General features: G+C 48.2%; 1 protein-coding gene across 1 annotated transcript in view; it reads right to left on the reverse strand.

Annotated features, from left to right (window-relative positions):
- KDM2A (lysine demethylase 2A) overlaps positions 1-20,879 on the reverse strand; it is a 56,571-nt gene that overhangs the window by 34,455 nt on the left and 1,237 nt on the right. The window contains exon 3 of the mRNA XM_064513404.1: positions 19,933-20,037. Coding sequence (XP_064369474.1) covers positions 19,933-20,037 — 105 coding nt within the window. The remainder of the gene's footprint in view (positions 1-19,932; positions 20,038-20,879) is intronic.

The following is a 20,879-nucleotide window of genomic DNA, read 5'->3' on the forward strand; positions in this document are numbered from 1 at the left end:
GTGTAAAGGTGTTACCGAGGGAAGAGTACTTGGCTATGTTATAGTGGAGGATCAGATCACCTTATAAAGCACTTTTCCTTAAAATCACCAAATCAGCTAGCACTTTGTTGTGTTCAGTTTTAAACTGTTGGCATAGTGCAGCAGAGAAGAGTTCTCCCCCCTGTATCTTTTAGGGATACAGCTGTACAAGAAACAGCCTTATGCTCAGGTTTGGCTGAAGAGCCCCAGCATTTTGGGAAAGATCTGTTTCAAACATACCTCCTTCAGCTAGGCACACATCCCAGCAGACTAGCCCTCCCCTGCTGGCCATGGTTTCTGGAAGCAGTGTCCTGACACCCTGCGCTTCTTCTGAACAGTAAAAAATTAACTTCCTACGAGGGGCCAGGCCAGATTTCCAACTACCTGGAAGAGCTGGTTAGTCTCTAGTAGTCTCTATCCAAAAGGTAACCCTCTCCCCACAGCTAAGTCTTGCATCTCACCTCTGTGCTGGCAGTCCAAAACCTGGTGGTCCAGAACAGCTGCTTGGGAGGAATGGGGCTCATAGGCCCTGGCAGGGCTGCACTGAAAGATGACCATGGTGGGAAAGGAGGCAGTACGTACTTCTGCTGTTTTGCTGTTTAACTGAGGACCTAAGCTTGGGTGCCTTGGACTCCCTGTTTGTATATATTTACATATACCTATAGGGCAGGCAGAGCTGTGCTGGCTCCACCTTTTGCAGGGGGAGGAACCTAAACAACCAAACTACAGATCTCAGCTCCTGTTAACCCTTTGACACCCTCCTTAACTCCTGAGGAAGGGACACAAACAGCAGCTCAAAAGCCAGCCATGAAGCACTAATCTCTGGGAGCCAGAGCACAATAAAGGGCTTTGAGAGCACCCACCCTTCTCCCCACTGTTAATCAGCCCAGCTCAGCTCCTGCTGCAGGAAGCACCTCTCATTGCTGCATTCGCCCAAGCAGAGGAGGGAAAGCCCTGACGAAACAGGCTCAGAAGTCTGCCAGGCAGGGTGCAAACACAGGGCTTACCTGGAAGGCCAGCCAGCAAGCTAGTCACAGGTCTGTGGATGCTAACTGCCCACACTGTCTCCAGCTGAGCAGCTGCCCAGAGCTCAGACCTGGAAGGTGCATTTCTCACTTGCTGACAGCCTGTGGATCTGGAGCCTTTGGAGCAACACTCCCAAAGCCAACACGAGAAGCCAGCCCAGCCAATTCCAGCTCCACATACACCCAGAGATCCTCTCCCACCTCGGCAGCCGACCTAAACAGCTGGATTTGCTGGACAACCACAGTTTGCATCCATGGGCTGTCTCACAATCACTTCTGCCCTGAAGAGGCATGGGCAAGGGTGCAGAAGACTTAAGTCAAAGGGGCAAACATGCCATGGAAACCTGACCTGGAGCTTTCCCTTTTATCTTTTGGAACTTTCAGAGAAAAAAGCAGAGGTAACCACATTTCCTTTGGCTCGTTTGGACCGTTAGCTGCATACACCCTACCCTGCCTGAAAGATGCCCAACAGCAATCACAGCTCAGGGTTTGAGGCATCAGCTGCCTGTTGCAGTTCCAACCAGGACAACTTTGACAGCTCTTACAGCTGTAAAGACAGTAACTGCTGGAAACTTCCAAAATTATTTTGTCAGGTATCTTATTCCTTGTTAAGACACGCCAGGGAAGTCCAGGACATGCCAAGTCCATGCAAGCATGCTAATGACCTCCCCCCAATGACTAGCTTTTCACTTACCCCTGTTCTTCAGCAATCCTGGAAACAAGGGTACAACAGTAGAACTACAGGTCCCAGCATGTAGTTCTCCATCATTAAGCTGATTAAAGCCTGTGCGCAATGAAGCAGGGCATGCTGGGCCCTAAAGTCTGTGGGTCTCACCTGCTTTGAGAACAGGTTGGTGGTGGCAAACTGCAGGGCCAGACTGCAGCCTGTGTTTTGACCAGCTGCCTTACTCCAGACACTTGCTTTTAGTTGGCGGGTTTGGGGAAGAGTTGCTCTATTACCTTCCCTGAGGAAGCCATTTTTGGTGCAAAAACCTCAAGAGATTAAAAAAGTCTGGCATGCCAAATGCTGGCAAGAAGAGGCTACATTCAAACTAGTCCCTTTATAACCTATATTTGGTTCCCAGGCTGGACACAAGAACTTCAGGGCTCCTAGTTAAGCCGCACAACAGTGGCTACTAAATTGGGCTCAACCACAGGCATGTCACATTTGACCATGAACCTCTCACCTCAGGAGACCTGGGCTGAAATGCAGCTTCAGTCAGAAACGTGGTGACTGGTTGCAACCTAGTTCATAACAGGTATTTGTCACAGCAAACAGCAGTTTAGGCCAGCTGACAGCTTTTGCTCAAGGACACCAGAAGCCTGAAAAAGTAGGCAGCAGCGAGGCACAGTATGTGTAAGCACCGTACAACCAACATACCGGGAAAAGCCCCTTCTCTGCTGTCACCTTGTAGAGACCCTGGTGTCTGGCTGATATGCCCGGATTTCCTTAACACAGGACATGAGGGAGGAAAGTTAGATTGCATTACCTGGTTTGCTCCTGAACACTCTTCTACAGCTCCTTTCAGGACAGGAAAAACAGGACAGCACATGGAAGTTTTCTGTGGTTTAAGTCCAGCTATGGCCATGGCTGAACAAGAGCCTTTGGGAGCCTATCCCAGACAGAGAGCTCTGCAGCCAGGGCGCTAAACCAGCGCGAGTTCATTCTGACAGTTCACTTTAACATCTCCTCCTGGAGCAGACAGAGTTACGGCCCTGCTAGACCACACGCCAGATCAGGCATTGTCTGTCCTTCTGGAAGCAGCACCGAGCCAGTAGACTCTGGATTGTGCACTCCAGCTAAGCTGACAGAAATGCGACTGCACGGCCAGGCCCATTTTTCTCCCTGCAGGATGCTGTTTTAATGCTGGTGGTACAGTCCCAGCAAGAGAGCAGTCCCCCTGGGACTGAATGGTTCAGGCTGAACTGGGGGTATACTAGCAAAAAGCTCCCTCCCCATCTGGCCATCCCCTCCCTGCACCTGGTCGCTCTGCTGCTACCTGCATTGGTGCTAGCGCCGGCATTCGGCGCACTCCTCTAGGAAGAGCTACAGCTTGCTAAAACAGGACAAGACCAAGCCAGCAAAAAACAGCTGCAAATGATACTAGTCTTAAGGCAACTTACAGATGTGACCAATGATTGCCAGAAGAAGCAGACTAGGAGAAGAGGGAACCATCCCCTTTCCTGCAGCAGGTAGCAACCAGATCAGAACCGTCTCCTTTGCCTAGTCCCCTACAGGAACAGGGACCAGCTATACTAGTGCAGCACATGTGCCTCTATCGCTTTTATTTGTGTGCAATAAAAACAAGTCTTTAATCAAAACAGTTATGCTAATAAATCCCCCAGTGTTTAGGTCAGGCTGAAAAGTTGAGATTTGCCCAATTCGGCAATTCAACCATAAATTTGCTTTTTGTCAGTTAATCTGAGCACTAATTACATCATCAAGGACAGATCTCACTCCCCACCCTACGCTGTTCACCCAGGGAATGTGCAATGAATAATCTGATCACTCACTAAGAGACATTTGGGGGCTTCATGACTGGGGAAGAAACGTGACATGTTTCAGAGGATGCCACTCCACCAGCTCAGCCTGCCATGGATTCACACTACATGAAGCAGCAGCACAAGCTTAACTTTAGTCCAACTAGATCTATCTACGGATCTGTGCTGTGGGATCAGGGAACTGTTCTGACTCTCCTCTCTCCAATCTCATTTGCTGCACAACCTCAAAGGCAAGCAAAAGGCAGCCACATCACCGAGATAAAAAAAGTCAAAGAGGAAAAGGGCAGAAACACCTTAAACCAGAATCACTTTGCAACAGGAATCCACAGCTGCAGTACACTGAAAGAAGGGGACCATCTCCTCCAGCAGAGGAAATTCCAAAGCCTAACTCTCATGTTGTTACTGATAGAGCATCAGCCACAACTCTTCCCCCCCACTGGATTGCCTTTGCTAGTTCCTGTGGGTAGGGAAGAGTCTTTCCTCCTAATTCGCACAGTATGTAGGAGAAAAGGATCCCAGTCATGGCGGAGGACCCAAAAGCACTGCTGCAATACAAATAATTCTCATCAGTTATACAATGCCTCTCATGTACTGGGACGGGGCCACAGCACTTTCATGTCATTGTTGTCTTGGAAGGGTGGGGAAAAAAAAACATTTCAGTGCATACAGAGCAGACAGGAGGCAGGAAAGGCTCCTGCAATTCCAAGTGTGTGTTTTGGGAGACATATCTGCTGGGACCTCAGACAACTCTGTAGCCACATGTTCCTCTCCTGATGTCTGCAGCTTCCCTGTGGTACAGCTGGATAAGCCCTGATCCCCCAGCCCCCCCAAATCAGGTCTCCATACTAGGAGAGATGTTGTGAGGATACAGTTCTCCAGGCCTCAGGTGATGCTCCAGGACCCCTTTCTACACTGACATGCTTTGATCCTCACTTGGCGTACAGGGAATTGCTACCAAATTAAATAACTGGCTATTGGGTGGTACCTGCAAAGGGTGAGACACATGCAAAGCCATGACAGGCCAATGCCATTCTCACCTTTCCACTAGCACACATTCTGTAAGAGTTGCACAAATCCTTCCCTCAGCATAGACCTTTTCCCAGAAAGAGCCAGCTACCTCTGTCCCACAGTCCACTTCAGGGCAGGGTCAAGAAAGACTGGATCCAGACTGAGTACCCTCCCCAGCAGCTTGCTATAGCCCTCCTAAGCCATCTCTCTGCTTCCCAGTACAACTCCATCCAGGTGGGCCTCGCCAGAGTACACCAGCATGTTACAGCCCCAGGCTCTCAGGCTCAGACTATGCCTCCCTAGAGGTGGCTCCACTACTGTTCCCCCCCATCCCTTCTTCAGTTGTCAATTCAGCCAGGGATACACAACTTTCAAAACTGCTAGAGCACTCCTAATTGCTGAAACCAAATCCCACTGTCCTTCCCCTTCCACTTTTACAGAGGACCAACCTTTCTGAACTTCCCAAGCTTCCACAGCAGGAACTTCTCAGCTTATTCCAACACACCTCATGTCAGACCAAAGGGAAAGGAGAAAGGAGGGACAAAGACCTCCAAAACTGCCACCCACAAGAAACCCCAACGGTACAGACAAAAGCCCAGCCCCATGAAGAAAGGGGTAAGAGTCTACTGGTCAGGCACACGTTACATATCACTGTAGGACAACCTCAGTGTTTGGCATTAAGCAGGAATATATAACATTACTTTTTCAGCTTTGTGATCTGCATTAGAATCCAGGCATTTTTCATCCTGATGAAAGATCAGCTAAGAAAGAGCTGACAAGCAGCCCAAAACTGTTCTCACTGTACCAGAGAGGGTCAAAACAAGGGCAGTGTTTTCATCCTCCCAGAGAGTCAACAACGCTCATCTGAGATAGCTGTCCTTCACCATTTGTTTCTGGCCCTCTTGGGTACCATTCAATTAATGTAGGAAACAGAAAGCATGAATACTAACCCTGTAGACAACTCTGCCACTATCCCTTCTATTCTGATCTTTTCACCTAACATCTACTTCTCCTAGGGATGCCAAGGGGAAGTACTCCATGCCATCTCCACAGCAGTACTCTTCAAAACTCTTGGACACCTACCTCCATCAGCAACAGCTGCCTCCAGGAATAGAGCTATGTCTGATGGGCAATGGAACTTACAACCGGCTGAAGAGAACCAGAAGGCTATTCTCTTGGGGTGTTTTTTTGAGACACAGATGAGTACAAGGTCACCTTTGAAAACAGAACAAACTGTCCTTTTGCTGAAACAACCTCACATATTTCAGGAGTGAAACCAACAAACACCACAACATTTTAGTCACTTCCTGTTCTGTCTGCTGCCATTCCCACCCTGACTTCCCAAAATCTCCATGTGCCAGTCCCAAGGAAGCCTTGGCCCACCGTACCATAGCTCCTTCCATTTCAGGAGACCAGACTGCCCCTCACCTTCCATCAACCTGTGCCTCTTTCCCTTTGCTCATTGTGCTTCCAGAGCAGCTTGCCTGATTTCAAGCCTCCAATAAGCTTCCCTGATTCCTTTGGAGGAAAGATGTCAAGATGGAGGCAGGCATTTCACTCCTGTTTCTGAATTACCTCCTTCCAAACTCCTCTCACTGCAGGTATTATATCTACTACCTGGCTCCCAATGTATGTGTAGAGCAGTGTATTTCACCAGCTAATCTCATGCATTCACAGCTGGGTGCCTCCTAGACATCCCTGCCTTTGTGGGTTTAGTCTGCTGAAATGCATCCAATTGGATAATACACTAACAAGCCCAACTCTCCCCAGTCTATGCATTCATCTTCTTCTCAAATGCTTTTATAGCAAATACAACTTTGGTTCTTGTCTAGATTTAAGTCCAAACCTCCAAGATCCACACAAATATGTTTACAGGTACTTCAAGCTGCAGTGAACGCCGGTGGCGAAAGGCAGTGTCCAGAATTCAGACTCTGAGGTACTCTGGGCTGAAAGCCACCAGCAATTAACAGTCACCCCCAAAAGGCCATGTGAGCTCTGTTACATCAGTGGGAAAGGATCCTATTTCTCTGGGAAGGAACAAGGCAGCAGCATGGACGAGCACAGGAACAGCAAGGCCATTGCCAGACAGACTCAGGGCAGTGCAGATGTCAATGTCAGCTAGCTATGCAGGGAAGACACTCCCTTGCAAGTATTTTCAGATACAGCATGCAGAATAGAGGCACAAAGATTATATGGGATACAGCCAGCAGTCTGCCTGGTCATTGCTTATCTTAAGTGCAAGAGCTTTTTCTTTCTACACTGTGCTCCTCCAACCCTACACCTCCAACCTCAGTTTCTGGTCTAGGCTCCAAGCTCTGCTCCATAACCAGCATATTCCTTGTGTTTCTCTGTGGTAGCAGAGAGGCAGCATGCTTCAGTCCTCTGCACTTTTCCACCTTTAATTGCTTCAGTGATCACCTCAGCTACTACTCCTCTCCAGTGTGGGAAGGAATAATTAAACCCCAATACCTCCTGTCACCCTCAAGAAGAGGTGCAAAGGGCTCTGTAGGGATAGGCCCACGTCATTTGGTCAACATCCTGGCTCTGCAGGGTCATCTGCTTTGACAAGTAACTGTCAACGCCCCAGAGCCCAGAGGGATTTAATAAAGTGGTGCTGGACTCCCCCCTCTCCCAGCTAGAAAGAGGCACTACAGTAAGATCTGAAGAGCGTGCCACGGCTAAGCAAGTGACCCAGGACAACCTGTCAATAACCATATCTGTCTCACTGTAAGCCTGGAGGCCGGCCCGATACTGGTACAAGCTAGCAGGTGTCTAATTTTAGCAGCACTGCATGCCCTCACGACCAAAGATGACTATCCGGACAAAACAGCCATATGAAACTAACTCTCTTGCTGCCTGGTTTCACAAGAGGATCCCAAGAACTAACCCAGCAGGTCTGACCCACATTTAATGCCCCTGATCACCTCCTGATATTTCTCAAGACCTGAAGAACAGAACTGGCATATCCCAGGCTGCACGCTCCCTGGACAGAGACAGGCTCAAAACACCAGGCTCAGGAGCGAACAGAAATCTAGGCAGAACCTGGAGCCCTTCCAGGGTTTACAGCTCCAGGAGGGATTCCTATCATGAGCAGGGTTGGCAGGCTTTCAGAACGAGCAGGGAGAGCAGTTTGCTTTGCACTTTTGGGTTATAAAATTGGATGTACACAAGGAGTAACTGGGGAATTCGAACAAGGCTGAGAGGCAGGTGGGGAGGCAGCACCAACAGGCCGAGAACATCAGCAGCTGCTTCTAAACCATATACTGACCAACCACAGCAGTTAAACCATGAGATGGAGTGAGTTTATTAGATCAGATCACAGATAGGCAACTCTGGCAACAGTTCCAATAAGGAAACACTGCTCCTAGTAAGGGATATGGCTTCTTACTCCAGTCACCTGCAACACATTTCATATGTGGCCACTTTTGCAACTAGCTTTTTGGACACTACCAACCCTCAGACTGCCAATCCCCACCACCAGCAGTTGCACCTTGGTGTCTGGACAAACCCTGCCTGGATTCTTTAAGAGCTTGAGGAAGCTCAAGAAGGACCATCAAGTCTTCCACAATGCAAAGTATGGGACTGAAAACCAATCCTCACAGTTCGTGTTAAAAGCCACTCTTTGATGTTCAGCTTCTTATTTCTCAAGTAAATTGAACAAATCCATGGATTTTTTTCTGGCTTGGAAGGGGCGGGAGGTACAAGCTGCTGTGTAGAGCTCTTCCTCTGCCAGGGTTTCCCCAGCACATGAGCTATTCGGTCAGGCAGATGAGTATTATCAGCTCTGCTACCCCTTTTTGCTTTGTGTGAGAAGGCAACAGAGCATCCTAGAAACTGAACAAAGTAGACCAAACTTCTCCAAAAAGGGGAGGCTTAAAAGTTACATGCAATTCTCCAGTTTCCTCCAGATTCAGGCTGGATGTCCCTTCAGTCACAGTAGGGCTATAAAATGCAAAATCCTATCCTTCTCCTCCCGCAGGAAACATTTTGCACACAGGTTTTCAGGAAGTCCAACTAGACACCTGCATCTGTCAGTGCTTTGTGGTTCAGAGCTGGGCTACACTAGGTGTGCAGGAAACAGCATTTCCATTCCTTGATCTGAGGAACAGCGTCCTATGCCAGCTGGGAGAATCACCACTCTTCCTATTAGACAACTGACTTCAGGAGACAGCCCAAGTTTGTGCTCTACGCTCCCTCTGCCAAGAGTGGAGAGAGCGCAACACCTTCAAAGAGGGATTTATGTCAGTTTTGAGATATGGCTCAAAGAGCAGCTGACCTGATCTAACAGTCAATCTCACCCAACCAAAAGGGGCACTCCTCCTCTGCCCTCATCTTCCCTAGGACCATCTGCAGCTGTAAGGCCTCGCTTCTCCCTTCCTTGCTCTGGTTCTGGCACATGTTGGTAAGTCACTTTAGCTTGTTACCCCGGCAAGAATTAGTCTGGTGAAAGAGAACGGATAGTTTTCTTCCAGGCTGGTGAGCCTAAATGAATCACTGGGTAGAGAGCAGAGCCAGCACAAAGGAGGGAAACAGAACCGCCTGCATTCAGGGACAGGGGTGCAGCTGATCTAACTGTAGATCAGCTCTGCATAACTTCACACCTTGCTTGGACAGGCAAAGCACCTCTCTATCCACAACATGGTGAGAATTTAGATGACTAGCTCACGTTTTTCAGTGAGGAAGAACTGATCCTCTGAACTCCCTACTGTCCCAGTCCAGCTCTGTTGAAATCTACAGCCTTGTGCTGCTGCAATTCTGTCCCATCACACAAACCGAACAAGGCCAGACCATGGGAGTACTCAGACAGCAAAAGCACAGGAAACATTCAGGTTTGCATTGCATTCCCACTAAGCTGACCCTGCCTTTTAAAGCGGCCAGTAAAGGACTGTCTGAACTGTAGGCTAAAGGGCCTAGGATGCTTATGAAGACAGTGCAGGATCATTGGGAAGTACACGGTCAGTTTGTGAAACCTTCTTCTGGGAAGGAGATTCCCCCTGTACTCTGCAAAGTGGTATCATCGCTGCAGACACTCCCTCCCTCTTTGCTTCATAAGATGCTCAGCACCTGCCCCTTCCTTACTCCAAACAGGACAAGGGAGCTTAGGAGTTCAGTGACACACAGAAATGTTTACATGTTAGCAGCGTGTTAGAGATGCTTTGGCAGTCTAACCCTAAAGAAGCATTTGTTGCCAGCCTTCCGATTTCCACTTCCAGCTGCTGCAGTTTGCTCCCAAGATTATAGTTCCTGGGAGCCAGGGGAACATAGAAGAGCAAGAGAGAGGCAGGGCACCACAGGACTGGAACAGTACAGGCCAGCCTTTTTTTGGCAGGCTTCTCTGCTCCTCCTCTTTCTGATCCTTCCTCCCCCATCAGCTTCTGTTTCTCTCCCCAAGTCCCACAGCACTGCCTCTACCCTCTCAGCACCATCGCATTGAAAGTTAAAGCAAGGTAAGAGGCAACATCAAAAAGGATCATCCCCTCTCCATGTCTCACTTTTAGCAAGAATGTGCCTCACCAGCTGGGATCTGCTTCTCTAGATAACAATTCCTGCCAAGCAACTTCCTGATCCTTCTCCTGGTGCCTTTTATCAAGCAACTCCTCCTCTTCCAAACTCTCCCAGGACTGGCTAAGACATGACAACGTGATTCTGCAGTCAGTTCCCAACCCTGAGGACTGGTACTAACAAACCACAGATGACAATTGCACCCTGCGCCGAGCCTCTTCCTTGCCAAAAAAGGTGCGTGTGTGGGGGGGCTTTTTTATAGTCTTGCTTTTGTGTACAGTGTACTTTTTGTACAGTGTACTTGCTTTTGTGTACAGATAGCTAACACATGTAAGATCTGGAGAAAGACAAAACACAGTCCATGTTTCGTGTGCTACAGGGAGGAGAGGTCACCACTCTACCCGTCACCCCACTGTGGATATGACCTGTTCTAGTTAACAGCAATAAAAGACTGCCTGTGCCTTTCCACCCTCCTCCCCTCAACAGCTTGCTCACACACACACAAGTACGTCACATACAGGGCTGTAAACCACACCTCAGCTCTTTTGGCAGCAAGGATGCAACTCAGGTTTGCATCCTCCCTGGCACCCAACCTGTGTGGAAGCACTACAGAGAGCACACCTTCCCTTTGAACTGCTGCTGCACAGTGGTAAATCCACCTGTCTTTTCTTACTACTCCACAACTCCAGGGCAGATCCCAACCCAAAATTTCCTTCAATTTCTTTAAGTTCCTGGAATTTCCACGGGGATTCGGAATCCCCGGACAGCCAGCTCACACTGTTTACCACTAGTATTGTTTCTACAGCAACAGTGACACAGATGCACAAACAAGGCCCTGCAGAGCCAGAGGAGATAGAAATCCAGTCAAATGGACCCATCTCCTTTTCCCCATGACTGATTCAGAGGCTACACTTTGTCCCCAGTTTTATCTGAACCGCCTCAACTACAGACACAAGGCGACAAGCAGCTCCAGCTCCTGCTCATCTTTATCACCTGGTTCACAGGGAAAAGAGGTGAAGAGGGCGGTCACACACAAAGCTTCACCCTACCCCTTCAAGTCTCTCCAAATTAAGCTGCAGACTGTATAAGCAGAATTCCTTTAGCATCAGTGACCCACAGCCATTCAAACTCATTCTCATTATAGCATCCTGCAGCCTGTTGCTTCCCCATCAGAGTAGCAGGGACAGTGATGGGAAAATGCACATGTTCTCCAAGTGAAAGTTTGCCACTGTGGTCCAACTGTTTGCATGTAGGCTACCTCCAGCTGGGTCTGGGTCGCATGGCAAAGAGCACTTTCTTACTGCCTGAAATGCAACAGGGAGAGGGCAGAGCATTTGCTCCTAGAGCTGCTACTTGTCAATGCTGAAGGGACCTAAGGGGTAGCAGAGTTAGTGAGAGAGCAGGAAGAACATGTTCCTTCTCCTTGGCCCTCAAAAATCAGATGTCATTAGTGTTCCTCCCAGGGAAGGTCTGCAGCTACCTGAAGCTGGACAGCACCAGCACAAGGAATTGAGATGACTGAGGAACAGGAAAGAACACACCAAAGTGCCCTATGGCACCCAAGAGGCTAACACTCTGCCCTAAGCCCTCCAGAAAAGGAATCAAGCCAGGATTAGCATGAGTACTCAGACTAGAGCTCAGCTTGTACTTCAGCTAGACTGAGGCACCAGTTAAAAAAAATCTGAAACTAGTATCATGATTATTGACAGGCTTTTTGATGATGCATTTGTACCAGTGCAGTTGCAGATACTTTCTTAGCTTCAGCTAAACAGTCATGTACTATTTCCCAAATAGGGGGCACGTGCTTATCCACTCTTCCCCCTTCCCTCCCAGCAGATCACTCTCTGCATGGGTTTCTGTCTGTTCCTCCCCACCACAAGAGTACCTAGCCTAATCAAGATCCTAACAAGATATCCGATTTTCCAAGCTGACTAGAAACAACATTTCCAATTCTGAGAGAGGTGCTCCCCACCTTTCTTGCATCCCAGTGCTCTTGATAGCTAGTGTCTTTGATACCTAATTACAGGCCCTGTCATTCAACTGCAGGCTTTGCTCTTCTGCTCTGCACTTTTGCTTTTCCCAAGGCCACCAGACAAGATCCCTCTCTGTTCTCATCCCTCCCAACCGGGACCACAAACAAGAAGGCTATCCAATGAGGTAGTTCTGCTCAGCTATGATGATTCTTGTTCTCTGAGCACACAGGTACATATTTTGGTGCAGCAGCTGTCCCCTACTAACTCCTGGCACAGGACCACAGTGCAGGTGCACTGTCCACTGTCACAGCCCGGCAGTGAAGCTCAGCAACTGCCATATCAGCATGATATGCCGTGTTCCTCCCTGCCCTTTACCTCTTCCACTTGCCCAGAGATGACCAGGTCTGGTCATCCCAGGTTTTTACTTCTTCAACCCAAATAAAACCAGACCAGGCATTGTATAAGAAAGCCTGTGAACTAAGAAGTCAACCCTGGCAGCAAAATGGGCTTTCCAGAGTTCAGGCTACCTGTTTGGAGCTCACCTGTCATTTCCTTCTCTGGAATCAGCAAAAGTCTTCTGCCACCAACAGCACTAGACAACTCACCCTGAAGGTAGGCAATTGCTTCCCCTCATACATTTTCACAGAGGATAGCATTGGCACACCAACCCGTTTCTCCACCTTCTAAGCACACCACCGCTGCCCCTGTTTTTCTGAGAAAACCACCTGGTGAACTGCAGACGCCTGCCTGGGTGGCTCTTGACACAATTATCCAACAATAAAGGGGCAGTAGGGGCAAGGGGGACTGATCTAACTTGTTAGTGTCACTTCCAGCTGGGACAACTCCATAAAAACCTATGCCTGCTCATTAACAAGGAACATCAATGAAACATGAAACTTTGTTTAATAACTCACAAGCAACCGCAAGTGCTCCTGTGCTATCTGGTTGATAGCTCAGCTAGCACTGCAGCTTCCAGGCCACACTAACGGAGAGCCAGGCTTGGGACAGTATGAAATCAGCAAAGATATTTACCTCCTGCATTCCTCCCTGCTGATGAGAATCATCACCCAGTCCATTTTGGGGGATGTATTCTCTCTGGGACCAGAACAGTGACACATCTTTCAGGATCCACAAGCTCACAGGGATCTATAAAGCTTTCCAAGAATAACCTTTGGCAGCTGCTAGCTTCCACCACAAAGCAAATCTCTCTCTTCCCAGCCCCTACAGCTGCCCAAATCAAATCTGAACAGAACCCTAAATTATTTAGAGATCAATTATCACACCTGGGTTATTTGGAAAGACTCATCCGTAGTGTCTCTAGTTTGAGGCAAAGGCGTGCAGGAGAGATTAACTACCCTCCTCACACAGGTCCTGTCTAGACTAGGAAATTGAGGTGTGTCCAGCAGATGAGGTTATGGCTCCAGATGAGCAACATTTGGCCAGACAGGGTTTCACTTTGGGCTTTCCAGCAGACAAGTTCTTAGTCCTCTCAGGCAACATGAAGAAGCACTGTTTGACAGGGCAAGTAATTGCCAGTGTCAAATTTCAAGAGTGAGTGAGTGTGTGTGTGGCACAACTACCTATATTCTCACACCAGTGCTTGTGGCTCCTCCCATGCTTTGGTACCTCCAGCTGCCCACACTAGGATTACCAGCCCAGCACATCCATACAAGTCCTGAGTCACTGGGGCCAGCCCTGGAAAAGCCAGTAGCTAGCCGGACTGGCCTCTGAAGGCCAGTAAAGATGACAAGCACGACAAGACAGAGCAAAGGACTACTACTTGCTAGTGGGCAGTGTTAGAAGGAGCACAAACAACAAGCCTGGCTGAACATGATAGGAAAGCATTACTCCTTTGCATCCCGCAGTTGGGAGAGCATGAACCATTCCAGATAGAGCAAGGTCAACTGCTTGACCAATATAGGGGAGGGCAGGCAGCCTGCATCCTCCTCACCCCATCTTCCCAGGCATGGGCAGCATCCCACCAGCCTGCAACCTCCTGACCTTCCCCACACAGCTTTGACACCATTTCTTCCCTTTGTCATGCAAGGATAAGGGCTGGAGCTTTGTCATGTTTTTGTCACATGAATGCCAACATGCATGAGCCTTCTTGGCTCATGGGTTGTCTCCTGCCATTTGACAGGACTGCTCATCACCCCATCCTGCAGGAAAAGTTTGGCACTGCTGATACAGATGACTTGGAAACCACAGAACTGGAGCCCCTGTGACTCTAGGCACTGGTCAGAGCTAGTCTTGCTGCCCCTCAAGCATGGGCAGTACACATCTGAGCATGTTCGTAGCACCCGCATACCACAGTACACACTGCTGCAAGAGAAACCTTCTCCTCCACGCTCCCAAAGTCTCATCCCTCAGCTGATGATTCCACATACCACAAAGCTCATCTGAACTCTCGCCTGGGGAACAGTGTGGACACCAACATGTAGGGGCAGGTTTGCTAACTCTGCTGTTTACAGAAGAGGCCTCAGTTTTTGGCTGGTGGGGATAGGCCTCCTCTCAAATTTCACATAAGGATTTGATCAGAGGGCAGGGCAGGCCAGTGCAAACACTGGACATGGACTGCCCTAAGCAAAGGGAGAGACAGCATTTCACTCTACATTCCCCCCCACTGCCTACCCTGATACTCCTGAGCATCCAGGGCCTTTATGCTGGGTGAATCTCATCCTAAAAAGGACTGTTTCCCTTTGGGGGGGGGAGGGGAGGGGGGGAGAGGTGACACAAAAACCTCCCAAATCCATAACAGGGGTGCCACTGTGCCCAGCCAGGGATGGTCACTCTCTGCCTGCACACCCTAACATCCCAGCAGAGGAGCTGTTCCTGAGCCCAAGACTGCCTGCCATGGGGCAGTGCATTCCCATGGCCCCAGTGGAGGGTGCGGCTCCACCATCTGATCTCTCTAGCAGCAGAGCCAGTTTAAGAGGTTCCTACCCCGCCCTGTCTTCCCAACTCCACTTGCCACCTTTTCACTCGTCAGGTTTGCTGGTGGGGCAGCTCTTTCACTAATCCAGTGCAGAAAACAATTTGGACTAGATGCCCCCCTGCCAGCTTTCATCTAGTGCATGATCCACAACCCTTTGGGAGCAGCACCCGTCTCAGGGGCATCCGATCCTGAGGCAACTACAGAGGAAGGGAACCTCTTAAACCAGCTCTGCCGCACAGGCAGTCCTAAACTGGAATCACACCCTGAGATAAAGCCTGCTGACTTGACAGCATCAGAGAGACCATGACCTGTGGGTTTTCTCCTTGAGGTAATTACACTCACCCACTATGCTTCCCCCCACCAAGCCATTCATCCCTTGCCCTGAGTGTTGTCATTGAAAGTTTATGGCACCACTTCAGCAATGAGCTAATCCCAACTCTTGATTCATGGAGTTTGCTAGTCTTAATTCACAGTATAGGCTTCACAGAATTAGCCCCTGGAGAAGGCAGAAGGTGAGATTTCTTGACACTTCCAATACCCAACACACCCATCATTTGCAGAAGCCAACTCAGTCCTGCATCTACGCTAAGGGCACTGGTTGTCAGCAAATAGCCCGTGGTTCAAAGGAGGAATTTTTTGCTCCTTGGGAGTCTGGCCTTCCCCCTCGCCCCCAGCAATTAGATGTTCCCACTGATATGAGACATGCCAAGGCCAAAAGCAGCACAGTCTCCCCTCTCATCCTGAAATCCACTGGCCAGCACCAACATTCCTGCATTACCAACAGTCTCTCACAGAGTCTTTATGACTATACTACTGGCTTATCTAGGGAAGCAGGAGGGTTGGTCTGAGCAGACAGAAAAGAAAACAACCCAGCAGAGCCTCACCAATGGAAAGAGATTCCCAGCTTGGCAGTACTCTAATGTGGCTCTAAAACATACACATTGGATACTAAATTAGAGGGCAGCAATGTGTTCAGCTGGAGATTCATTCATTGGGAGATAGAGAGCCAGCCTCAAGAATTCCCTTGCAGAAGAATAAAAGTGCCAGTAAGATCACAGCCATGCACAATGCCGAGAAAGTGCTCCTCAGCTCCATGAATTCACATAGTTCTGGATGGGTAAATGGGCTTCGCGTGGGGTGATCACTGGAGTAAATGAGAAATCCTTCCTTGGTGGAACATCACACTATCAGTCAATGCTGTTACCAGAAGGCATGCACATCTCAACTCAAAGGAGCCATGCACATCTTCAGAAAATGTTACATCAAACTACCTCTCTGACAGCTGTTTCTAGAGATGTGCTGGTAAGTCAATCTAACAGCTCCCAAGCACCACCAGGAGATTCCTTCCCTGTTACCCCTTCTCACACCTGAGGACCTGACACACATCTAACCTTACCAAAAGGTAAGTGACATACAACACGCAACAGTTTCTCCTCAGAGTCTCAAATCAGCTCACAGAGAGCCTGCAGAGTATCACAGCTGGTACAAGGGAAAAGATGGACTCTGTGAGAAAACAGTCTGGACAGCCTGAACCAGGCAGGGTATCTGAGCACTGCAGTACCAGATCAACTGAATTTCTTTTTCCCCCAGGACTGTTAGTCTTTAGCCAGAGCTGCTCAGATGCCACTCCTGCCTTTAAGAAGTTCAGGCTTCAGGTGCCAGTGTCCTTGGCCTCCCTGCAAGGAGCTGGGCAGCCTGTTGTGACATGGGCTGGGTGAGACCAGCAAGTGACAGCTAGCAGACTTCCAAGTCACAGAGAGGGACCATTACGTTGTTAGCACCAGGGGCTGGACTGTCACCCAGGCCTCAGGATACAACAGAGCATTTCAGATCCTTGATTAAAGCCTTGTAAGTGTGCATCCACAGCTTATACAGCCAGCGCTTCCATCTCTGAAGTTTTGCACTAACATATACACAGGCTTAGTAGAAGACTGCTCCACAGTGTCTGATGAGTCCCATCCTCCATTACTTGCAGAGTGGGGAGACACAGCTCAACCTTTATGTGGCTAGCACAGATGTCCCTTAACCATTGCCGTGCACGCTCTCCCCTGCTTAAGCAGCATTGTCCCTAGACTGTCTTCCCCTGCACACATTGGCCTCCCAGAATATGCTGGCACACAGCTTTCTCCCCCAGTTCAATTGCTTCAGATGGAAGCAAGACACCCTTAATGCTGATGACATTGTGTCCAGATGAACTCAGCCAGACCTTTACCACCTCGGAAGTCATGGATTTATGGTTTGAACTGAGAAGCAAGCACAGTTAGAGCAGTGCGACCTGCCTAATGCGAATACTGTAGAGAGATGTGTGAACTGGCAGAGAACGCTTGCAGGAGTGCAATTACATCCAAAGCAGAGGCGAATTTCTTATTACAACCCAGATGCCTAACCAATATTGATAAATCCACTTAAAAAAAAACATTCATAGATCAGATCTTCACTGAAACAATGCAAAGTAACAGTATTGCTCAGGACACAACAAACAAAAAAAAGCTTGAGACTTTCTCTACATCCTGACTGGTTTTAAGGCCAGGATTACACACCAGAAAGACTCTGCTGGTGTATTTTTTTAGTGTATATATTCTTTTGCTAATGAGCCCACATTGATGCCTAGTTATGCACACGGGAAACAGTCACAGCAGCAGACACATATGCTGTACTACCAATTCCCTGTTCCCATACCCTAGAAGTTTTAATGCAGCCATATTAAAACCATCTCCCAAGATCAATGCATCTGTGGGAGTAGGATATTCAAATAAATCATAATCAGATCATTTTACCTTCCTGGATAATTCACCTATGATAGCTAGTGTTTCCAGCCCTTGCAAACCTCAGTGAGATGAACTGTTGAGAGTATGCATCTTAAAAAAAAAAAAAAAATTTTTTCCTAATGGTCCATCAACAAAGGAGCTCCACTGACACAGTGAGACAGATTAACAGTTCCCAGGAAGAGTGAAGCAGGAGGCACGAACTAAGCCTTACCTACCACACAAGGGTCATCCCTCCTCCTCTAGGCTTCGGGCCAGCGGAGACGCAACAATGCACATGAGGCCAAAGAAGCCTAGGTGAGCCACATCCTCTGCTTGCTACCCATGCGCCTTTCCAAGCCCCTTAAGCACGCAGCTCATCAGTGTGTAGCCATTTATCCAGCTTAGGATATTGTGCTGGAGTTCAGGCCACCTACGCTAGGACAGAAACTCCTTCTGCTAATTTTTATTTATGAGATAATAAGCATTTTTAAACTGCTTAGTGTCCTGGTCAATAGTCCCATTCAACTGCACAGCCTTGCCTCTGTCCAGCCATTCTGAGTTACTTCAGCAGGGCCACAGTGTAGCTAACGTCTTAGTTAAACTAAAAGTTGAGGCTGGCACTGCCTCCAAAAGAAACTACCCTGACACCCCAACCACTGGCTATAGAAATGGCTAGTTTCCAGTCAAATCGACACCTTAAACTGTATGTTGCACAGTTGAGGGAACAAGTGCATCAGGATTAGGAAGAAGGTGAGACTGCTGCTTTCAGCAGCACTACCAAATTAAAGTATCCACCAAAGCATTTGGGGAAAACAAGCCATCTTGAAGGGTCCACAGACATACCAGAGTGGTTTTTTTCTTTTTTTAAAAGGAATCTCTCAAGAAAAGAGAAGATTAAAAACCATGTCAAATCAGAGCCACTTCAGTTTCCTGAAGCAGACTAAGCCTGATTATCACCCAGCGTGACAACCCTGTCTGTAAAATGTAAATATGTGATAGATATGAAGAAGCACCAGAAAAAGGAGCACACCTTCAGTAAACCAGGTCTTTGGACCAACCACAAGCTATGCAGTATCCTCTCCTCCACAGAAACTACTGCTTAATAACCACTTCTACTCTCACTAGAAGACTTCCATCCCTAGGCCACCTACAAGGTGAGCACTGGCTACAACTCCTCTGTGCCTTTTCTATGGTAAGGCACAGAGCAGCAACAGAAGAGCACCAAGAACTGTTCACTCTCTAGGGCAAAGCTTACTGCTTTGCCCATCACACTGCCTCTCACCAAGCGACTTCAGAGCATTAAAGGATAAATATTTAAGTATTACAGACAGTAGCTTGAAGGTGAGGGTAACACATACCACAGTGACTTAGAGATGAACCCCATCACAAGCTCAGCTATCACAGTACTGGCACCCAGCCTTCTCAAACAGTTTATAACTTCCTCAAAACAAAGAGGAATTGACTTGAAGAAAACATACCAGCTTCTACTGCTTTCCCAGTGGGAACACAGTCCTGCTCATAATCACCATGAATACCATCTCAGACACTCAGAGCAGCTGCTCCCAGACTTTTCACAGTTGTGACTCAACTTAGAGACTGGCAGTTTTGTGCAACCCTCAAACATTAGCACAAACATCAAACAAACCCAGTTCCTAACAGAGCCTCATTAGGACCCTACTTTTGGAACAGTTCCCTCCAAAAGAAAATATCAGAAGAAGATACACACACATGTGCACAAGCACAAGCAAAATTTGAGCTTTAAGCTGAAGATGGTTTTCTCAGATTTCGCAGCATGCTCAAATCAAGTCCAGACCAACATAACACACACACACACACACACGCAGTATTTCAGCTTCTCTGCTTGTTACAAACACATGGAGAAGACCTGCTGTGCAACAAGCAACACTGACACTCATTTCACATTTTTATCCAGCAGCTTCCCAATGCATCTTATTCAGACTCAGCCCCCAGCTCTCCCCTTTTTGAGTTCAGTAGCCATATGCTGGGCTGGTGCCTTCCATTCAGGCAAACTTTGTTAAATGAACTGGACCCATCAAGCCATCTAACTCTCTGCCAGCTAAGCTATTATCTCTGGGCAGGCTGTAACTACCCACCTGAATGCTTTTTTTAGGTTGTTAAACCTGTTGCTAGTAAAAGCCTTTTCTTTCTTCAATTGAAACAGCACTAAGAACAGAATTCGGACGGTAACGGCCAATACTGACCAGTCTTTGGCTGTAACGGATCCTTTCTTCCTCTGGCTCCATCTCTGACTCTTCTGAAGAGAGTGAGAAGGACACTCCAGGGCTGCTGTCTTCCTCCTCTTCCTCCTTTGAAATCAGAGAGAAACAGTGAAGCAGAGCACACAGACACGACACTCCTACAACCTTGATGCTTTCACTCAGTTTGTGAGTGATTCCACACCACTGTGCTGTGCTAGACCAAGGGAAAAGAGTGGATGAGCCCACCTCAACTTTAACGCTCCCATTCTAACTGTAGGCATGGCCCAGGGTAAATGACTTCACCAGCTGTTCTGTAACACAACATAAGCTGTAGGTCTCAGATCAGGAAAAGGCCTCCACTCTGCACTACTTCTAGCACAAGTGGCAGTTAAGTTGGCCCAGAGGGGGGATATGAACCATGCAAACTGTGCACCTGCTGTTAAACATTTGATGGCAGTAGGGTAGCAGTCTGGTTTCCCTAGAGTACAAGATTATATGTTAAAGAACCAAGTTGTCTAAATGACAGGATTGCTGTTCTCTGGAGTTCCTGTACTGTAGTACTTGGAAGGAGTAGCTATACACACACAGAACGGTTCTCATGTAAGGTGAAGACATGGGATCTCTCCTACAGACAATGTTTCAACATGGTTGCAGGTAGAGGACTAACTCCTGCTTGGGGAGGACGAAGTGCTCAGATCTCAAAATCTGCCACCTTGTGACACCACTGCACTAACACGGGGAAAACCTCCCAAGGTGTGGATGGCATCTAAGCTTTTTTTTCTCCTTTTTTAAAGGAACAGGAAAAAAACCCCCAAAGCCTAGGTATATTGCAGCTCTTAACCCCCACAACCACATCTACGCCAGACTTCTGGGGAAGGAATCCGACACCCTGTAGCATTACAGAACTGCTACTGTAGTGTGGAGAGAACTTACTTTACACCCCAAACTCT

Source organism: Dromaius novaehollandiae, chromosome 5 (genome assembly GCF_036370855.1).
Source record: "Dromaius novaehollandiae isolate bDroNov1 chromosome 5, bDroNov1.hap1, whole genome shotgun sequence".
NCBI lineage: Eukaryota > Metazoa > Chordata > Aves > Casuariiformes > Dromaiidae > Dromaius > Dromaius novaehollandiae.